Source organism: Perna viridis, chromosome 1 (assembly GCF_037379345.1).
Source record: "Perna viridis isolate PV_CMFRI_1.1 ecotype Kerala chromosome 1, ASM3737934v1, whole genome shotgun sequence".
NCBI lineage: Eukaryota > Metazoa > Mollusca > Bivalvia > Mytilida > Mytilidae > Perna > Perna viridis.
Window position 1 is genome coordinate 14,162,269 of NC_142445.1, and position 8,672 is coordinate 14,170,940.

Here is an 8,672-nt window from a genome sequence, read left to right on the forward strand (position 1 = left end):
AGTGGCTAACCAGATAGTATTGAATGATGGGTTATTTCGCGGGTGTAAAGTTCGGTGATTTTGAGGCAAAAAAGTATACAAAAAAATTTTGTGTTTCTTATTTTGACGGATGCTAAGTAGTGCACTAAGTTCTGAAGCCATGAGAAATATTTTGCTGAACTCATTTTGGATTTTTAACTAGACTGCAAAAAAGTGCCAAAATTAGCATCCTGCAAAAATAACACCTAAATGGTATTTCATTCCCTTACAACAATTTCAGAAGCCGAATAAACTAGTTTCTGTGGATTAGTTATCAAATAAAACTTAAGATTTTGTTTTTTTATAAGTGTATTATTTGCAAATTGTTGATCTGGATCCTTTCAATATCTAAATATAAAACTCTTCAAGTTAAGTCTTAGTTTTTACACCATAGTTGAATTATGCTAGGCAAGTAGAAACAAAAATATGATAGAATTTTCACAGTAAGTTAAATAGTTAACAAAGAAGGAGGTTTAAACTCTCAACCATTCCTTAGGTTTTTCAATTTGTTTGATAGAAAGGTTAAATCCCTTTTCAATTGTCTAGTTGACTACCTAAGGAAGATAAGCAAATAATGATCGATTATTAATTCAAGGGAAGACTAACTCAATTCCTGAAGTGAACTGTTTTACTCGCTATAAAACTACAACAACTTTATAAGTTTTATGTAATAATAGTGATTGTTTCCTTTATAGATAAATGAGAGTTTAGAAGCAGACAGTTTCACAAAAGCTCAACAGCTTCATGATAGACTTGGTAATGTGATTACAAACATGGAGGGACCTTCTAATTCAGGATTAGCCTATGTGTAGCCCCTCTAGAATTTCTTTGAGAATGCATATACTAAGCATAGCCTTTCTTGGATTGGACTGCTGTAGATTTGCTCCTACAAAACCATTAATATTTGCCTTCAACTGATTTTTGAATGGTGGATGTATGGTTCTTGAAAGATGTCTATTTATGGACTATAGTTGATGTAGGCAAGTTACTATATTGCCTAGGACATTTTGACTTCGAACAGTTAGCCTATTAATTTGTAAGAATATGAATGTTGGGCAAGTTTTGTTCTGGGCAAAAGTTAGGCCAGCTTCCAGTTCATATTCTTATGTGTTGCCATAGTAGCAAAATTATTTGATGCAGTTGACTGTGATATAAAGAAACTCTAGATAGAATGCAATTTTTTAAACAAAAAATGGAAGACTTGTTTAACTTCTATTTGCAATCTTTGTGTTCCAAGTACAGCAATCAAGTTTTTATATGTCTATTATTTTGTATGTTAATGATTAGTTTGTATTTACTTTATTTTCTTTTTCACTTGCATCCCTCATATATACACTATTCTTCATACAGCATATATATCAGTTATGTCATACTTTTTTCTGTAGAAAGGGAATTGAACATTTTAAGTCACTACCAGGAATGAATGAAACAAGCTTTGCCGTGTAAACTTTCTAAAATATTTTTTAAGTGGTACAGAAAACAAAATTATTGTCTTCCATGCACAAAGCATTAGACACATTAGATAACTTTGCAATACAGAGATAGATTTTTATATATTATGCAAAATATCTGGAAATTTTAAATCAACACCCATGTATTAAGGTAGAAAGATGTGTGCATTATTTTTACATTATCAACATGAGCATTTTGCAGTTTAAACATAAATATATGTATATTCTGTAGAGTTTAATTTCACCTGCATTTTTTGTAAACATACTGGCTTTTACCTCTAGTATACAAACAAATGGCTTTTAATATATACAATATATCGCATTTTGTCTTATTTCTGTAATTTTTATAATTAGAGATATGATTTATTTCTGTAATTTTTATAATTAGAGATATGATTTATTGATTTTATAATTAGAGATATGATTTATTGATTTTGACTGAAAAGAATTGGATACAGCTGCTAAGGTTTTGTGTGATGAATAATCTTTACTTAAGTATACATGTACTTTGTCATCCTTGCAATAAAAAAAGTATAGGATTTTAGAATTATATATCTATATATTTTCACATTATATTTCAATGTGAAATAAATTTGGGGAATTTTAAACATGTCTATAGACTGTTCTTAAATTTTGTATAAATTACTCATATAAGGCCAAGTAAACGTAAATGGTAGATTCTCATCCAACCATCACAATAATATAGATGGGTTGAGGAATTTTTTTTTAATTTCTTACCAGATATTTGCTAGCCTAATTTTAGCTATTTGAAGTGTAGATATATTTAAAATCCATAGCCACATTAGTTTCTAAGAAGAAATATCATTCACCAAGATATGGAAGTGTTTTATAATATCTCAATACTGGAAACTGACACAGAAAAATCCAGATTTTGAGATTCTCGTCCTAATTTTTTGTCAATTTTTGGGGCAGGAGGGGATGAGAATCTACTTATTAATTTTATTTGGCCTTAAATCAAATTAAAAAAGTTTATTTACAATAACCTCTGTACATGTTAATAGGATAACTATTGCTATTCATATTTAAAGATATATTGGTTATTCATTTGCTACTTAAAATAGCTGGGACAAAAGTTACATAGAAATGTGGAATAGACAATAGTTTGTGTTTGTTTGTTTGTTAAATTATTGTTGTTGTTTACATCATGGTTTTGTATGGACAATATTTTGTATTATTAAGTCTTTCATTTTTATAAGGGAACAGTAAAACATCATTTGTGAATGTAGTCAGACTTTTGTGTCCAGAGTTTCGTTTTTGTATTTGTTTAAACCTGTTGCATAACTTAGGTCACCTCAGGTTTAAGAAAAACTTTTTCTTCCAGTATCAAATACCATGAAATGTCTCCTATGGTGAAAAGTATGTTGATTGTAATTTATTTAATTGTTTTTTTTTTTTTTATAAAATCCCTTGTTAAGAACAAAAATGAAATAAAAAAAGAACACTTGCTCTGTTTTTATAAATATATGCAGTAACAAAACCAGAACTAAACTGATTGTTTTTTGTTTTTTTTTGTTTTTGTTTTTTTTATAAATGACAGTGTTAAAAGATGATGACAAGTTTAATGTGTACAGAATATTCAGGTAGCTTACATTTTATGTATGGTCTTGTTAAGCATTTTTATATTGCTATAGACAGCACAATATGGTATATTGGTTTTGTTGTTATATACAAATCTATGTGTTCATACAGGTTTCTTATACTGTCATATTACTGTAGAATGTGTTTAGTTGAATCATGCAAAGTGCTTTTACCTCTAGTTGCCTCCCTTGATAGTCATCAGTTATGTAGCAATTTAAACAGAAGAAATTGGCCACCATGGGTTTTTGTCAGAAAACCAATGGAAATGTTCCCCCAAATACTTTATTGCCCCCAACAAAAGAGGTACTAATGAATATAATTTTTTTTCATAATTTCTAAATATAGTTTTCACTCTTATGTATAATCCATTAATGGTTGCCTATAGCAACTTAAATAAAAACTACTGTAAGGCAAACTATATCAACAAATTATGTGCAAAAATAAAAATATATTTTTTTGTGAGCAAAACATTGAACATAGTTATCTAGTCGCCCTTAAAGACCCTTTGTAACCAGAATAATTTTTACTTCATTTTTATGGCATTTTCTTTTCACTTCACATAGTTCTTTATAACCAAATTGAAATTTTCAATATCATTTTCATCAATCAATTGAAATATAAATTTTCTATAGATTGAAAAATTATGTAAAATAATACTTCATGGAGACAACTCAATTTGTTTACTATTAATTTTTATCAGTCTCATACATTGTCTATATTTATAGCCTTGAACAATATTTTCAATCACAGTGTTATGTTCACTGAACAAAACCTTTCCATATTAGTCATATATGCAATTTTAGATGTGACTGATCTAACAAATAGCAATCTCATTTACATTTGTGCCAAATTTTTATCATTGTGTATTTTACTTTCATGTTTGTTAAATAAGTGTAAGTTCTTGCAAGAATCAGGTAAAATGGGAACTTTGGAAACATGCATATCAAAACTCCATCAATCTGACAATTCAATTTCACTCAAAGGTGCTTTTTCAATTTGAAAAGACCATTATTTTATATCTGCATCACTGGACTTGCTAAAGAAATCTTTGAGTAGAATGTTAGAAAAATGAGGTTTTTGACAGAGTTATCTGCCCTTGAAATGTTAATTTTCAGTGCTTTTCAATGAAGTTACAACTCAATTCACCAAAGTGATGTAGAAAATCTTGTCTTTTTTCCTTGATTCTGATGGGGCAGAAAGACAATTTAAACTTTCAAAATGGTGGATTTTCAACCACTGCCTGATTCTTAAACAGACTGACACTTAACTTGTATTTTTGTTAGTGGATGATCCAGAGTCCTTGTTCCTTTTGTTTGAAATAATTAATAATTAAAAGTATACATAATGTTTTACTATAAATAGAATTTTAACTGGTTATTTTTATTACTTCTGGTATTTTTTTTAGTATCAGTAGAGATGCATGAAATAAGTTTTGAGTGATTGACAATTGAAAAACAAGAGTATGGTTTAAGTTGACTTAGATATCTGAAATTAATATATATATAAGTTATATTCAAGAACTCTAAATCTCGTGTGGAGATATAAAAATTGATATTAAGTAGCAATTTCTTTTCAAATGGAAAAATGCCCATTTTTTTCATGTATGGAAATAGTAGGATATACTTTTCCCTGTATATTGTTGGTATTTTTACCAATCCAATTTATTTTCCTTTCATTATATTTCATGTATTCAGAAACATTACATTGCTTTTATGTGTTCAAATCTGATACTATTGTTAGCTATGCACATCATGTAAATAATATTGTATATTGTATATAAAATATGATCTAATATGTAAATTACATGATATAAATGCTGACTTCTAAAGTTCTAAATGATAAATGTCATTTATGAGGAAATAAACTAAAAACAATTAAATTAAGGTTTTTCACTTTTTCTATATACATGGAACATAATCACTTTTTTAAGTAGTGGAATATTATTGACACAAAGTTTAACCACTTAATACAAAAAAGTACCTATTGCAAATTTCGATATGCTGTACAAATGTTTCAAGGAGTAGCTTCTCATCAGCAGTATTAGAATGAAGTATCCAAAAATTAATTACCAAATCTATAGAAATAGGAAGCCAAATCCATCACTGAGAGGTTTGCAATACAAAGAATGAAACCTCATTGTTATTTTTAAATTCGAAATAGTGCAGATTTTGATACACATGATAAATAAAATTTAATATGATTCAGGGTCAGACAAGTTTGACAACTGGGGTGATGAATAACCTCGAGGACCTTAGATCACCAGCAGTGGCATCAACCCAGTGGCTATTAAATACAAAAAAAATCCCAATCATATATTTTGCGAATTCCGATATGCTGTACACATGTTTCAAGGAGTTGCCTCTCATCAGCGGCATTAGAATCATATATATAGGAAGATCTTTATTCTAAACTTAATTACATACAAGAAATACTCAAAACTAAAACTATCGAAATAAGAAGCCCAAGTTCTACCATGTGCAAAACAAGGAATGAACCAATGTTTTTGTGCCACTAAAAGTGTGTTCAGTTGGTGAAATGAGTCAGCATACACTTACAACTATACCATTCCTAATAAAAAATGACCAGGGAAGGTAACAGAGTATGCATTAAAAATGATATGCATGGATAAATATCAGCAAATACATCAAAGCAAATGACAATGCAGATGCAACAAATTCCAAAGACGTTGGCAAACCTGGAAACAGGAAACTTACCCACGTACACAATGGAAACAATAGACTGAATACCAACACATAACGAAACTGAAGATAAGAAAACTAGACTAGCACATAAAAACTCACCTACCAAAAAAAATGAGACAGGATAAATCAAGTGATCCTAAAGAGTAAGTGTATCCCTCCGCCAGCGGCACGCATCACAATGCAAGTTCGTGAAATCTGGTTCGCGTCAAGATTGGTAGATAGTTAATCTAGTAAGAAATGAGAATTTTATTAAAATATTTTTTTTTTATATTTGAAATAGAAAATTCATATCGGTAAATCAAATGTCAGCCAAGTAGCGTACGTCTCTCTGTACGAAGAAATCACATACACGACGGAAAGGGATCAGTATTCCATAGGATAAAGATGTTATTGATAAATTACCACAAAGAAAACGGAGGTTCACAGTTGAAAAGTCCAAACTGTAATGTTTGTAATTAAGTTTCGATTTTAAACGACCTGTGTCATCTATGTGTAGGTTAAAGTCTACAAATTTCGAAATGATACTCTCGAAGTAGCTGAATTTATCCAAGAATAACTAGATGGTGGTTAGTCAATTAGTATATCGCGCAATGCATTTAAGATGTATTCACAATGGAATATGTGTCTCAAGGGAGGCTGTGAGTATTTTAATGCAAATTTTGGACAAAAAGGGCATCGAGTTTCGATTAAAACGTCGCCTCCGTAGACGAAAGTACTTTGCATCTGGTCCAGACTTTTTGTGGCATGTAGACTCATACGATAAGCTTAAGAAATTTGGTATCTGCATAAATGGATGTATTGACGGGTTTTCCAGAAACATAATATGACTATGTGCAAATCAAACCAGCAGTGACCCCAAAGTAGTTGCAGGGTACTTCATTGAATCAGTAAGCAGAAGAGGTGGTTGTCCACATCTTGTAAGGGGAGATATGGGGACTGAAAACGGACATAATTTCTAACAATCGCGAAGAGAGTTTTATATATGGTAAAAGTACGGGAAATCAGCGTATTGAAATGCTATGGAGTTTTTTCCGAAGGCAATACTCACAGTTCTGGATAGATGTTCTTTCAATCCTTCTCGATAATGGGCAGTTTAGTGGAAACCATGTCGACAAAAATCTAATGCAGTTCTGTTTTCTTCGTTTGGTTCAGGTAACTATAAATTTACTATTATTAGATGGTTTCACCCTATGCTAAGCTATTGTCAAGAGTTCTAAAAGTTATTTCGTACATCTTATCCTTTTCATCTACTGAACAGACATGTGCGCATGATATTTCCTCGTCATGTTTGGATTTGATTATCTTTAAAACGCTTAAGCATGCGTTGTGGTTACCAACAATGTTTGATGTTGACATTCCGTTCCTCGATACCTCGACACAATGCAACAGTTACTGAGCACCATTTTCACGCAGTACAATTGAAATGATTTTACAGAATTGGACGCTATCAGAACTCAACATTCAGTTTAAATAGCCTAAAAGCATTAGAAACCCCCTCTTTCACCTGTAAATAACTTCAAACACGAATTTTATTGTGTAAACCTGCTAAAGCAATGAGGTGCGTTTTTTTAAAATCTGATCTTTGTATAACTCAAAATCAGAAGAAATCATTAAAACCTACAGTTATATGTAAAAGGCATATGTACAATTTGAAAATAGACAGTAATTATATTGTTATCACATTGTAATCTTGTTTCAGAAAGATATTGACCGCATGGTTATTGAATAGAACTCGCATAATATCAGAACAACTAAAAATCAGAACTGTCCTAATGGTAAACCAAGTGTCATGTATGGACTTCCTCACTTGTATGGTACCAGAAGCTATTTGAACCACGTCCAGCCTGTTTACATCGAAGCCTGTAGATAAGAATGCACATTTAGGGGACAATTACCATGTGAAGTAGATTTTTATTAACTTTGTATGATATATATAGAAGAATTAAATAAAGGATTCCCTCAAACTACAGATGATGCAGTCGAACTGTATATGGATATTCTACATCAAATGTATATTGATTTATAGTTGACATGATATTAAATACAATGATTGAAAGGCCTGGTGTACAGCTTTGTTATCGAGTGTAGAAAAAAAGGGGGGAAAAAGACAAAAATACGAAACACAAATCAAATACAAATTCTACGCAAGAAATAAAAAAAGACTACAATGTTTATTATCTGCGTTTAAATATTTTTTTTCTTTTTAAGATATAAACAGAAGATAAGATATGTTTATTGCATGTTACACCTTTAAAAGGTAAAAAAAAGTACAAAAATATCAAAATAAGAAAAGTTTCGAACATTTTGAAACTTACAACATCCAACATCCTGATCTGCGAATCCGGCAAAAATGAGATTTTCCACATGACTTTTGTGTATTTGTTGTCGCCAAAGTCGATTTGTATGTATCGCCTATGCGAAAATATGTATCTAACCATAGCATTTATATAGTTTTATGCAGTTTGTACATCGCTATTGATGGCTGCTTACGGAAACAAACTTAACTTGCGAGCTTTTAGTATCCAGGGTTTGGGGGAAAATGGAAGCTTCGGTTTGGTCAGTTTTTGCGTGCGTTTGTCATTATAAAGCTACTGATTTTTTTTTACAGTTTGGCATGTTTCTATCGCATGCAAGTCGTCGTCTTATGTTAGTCAACAGAAAAACTGCAGATTTTGACTTGTTTCATGAGCAAAAAAAAAGAAAAAAAACAGAGAAAATACATGATGTATTATATATCATTGCACATTGCTTTTAATTTTGGAGAAATTTAGTGGATGTTTTAAATTTTGCTAGACTTGTCAATGTGTGTACATAATGTCGAGCACCTATTCGTTAGTAAAGACACAATGACGCTTTTGAACCTAGCATTTAAACGTATACCGCAGAGCATTTTTAAAACAGA

General features: G+C 30.7%; 1 protein-coding gene across 1 annotated transcript in view; it reads left to right on the forward strand.

Moving 5' to 3' along the window:
• Nucleotides 1-4,947, forward strand: part of LOC148627365 (plexin-A4-like) — a 119,614-nt gene extending 114,667 nt beyond the window's left edge. The window contains exon 39 of the mRNA XM_088571795.1: nucleotides 714-4,947. Coding sequence (XP_088427921.1) covers nucleotides 714-830 — 117 coding nt within the window. The 3' untranslated portion in view covers nucleotides 831-4,947. The remainder of the gene's footprint in view (nucleotides 1-713) is intronic.
• The last annotated feature ends 3,725 nt before the right edge of the window (nucleotides 4,948-8,672 follow it).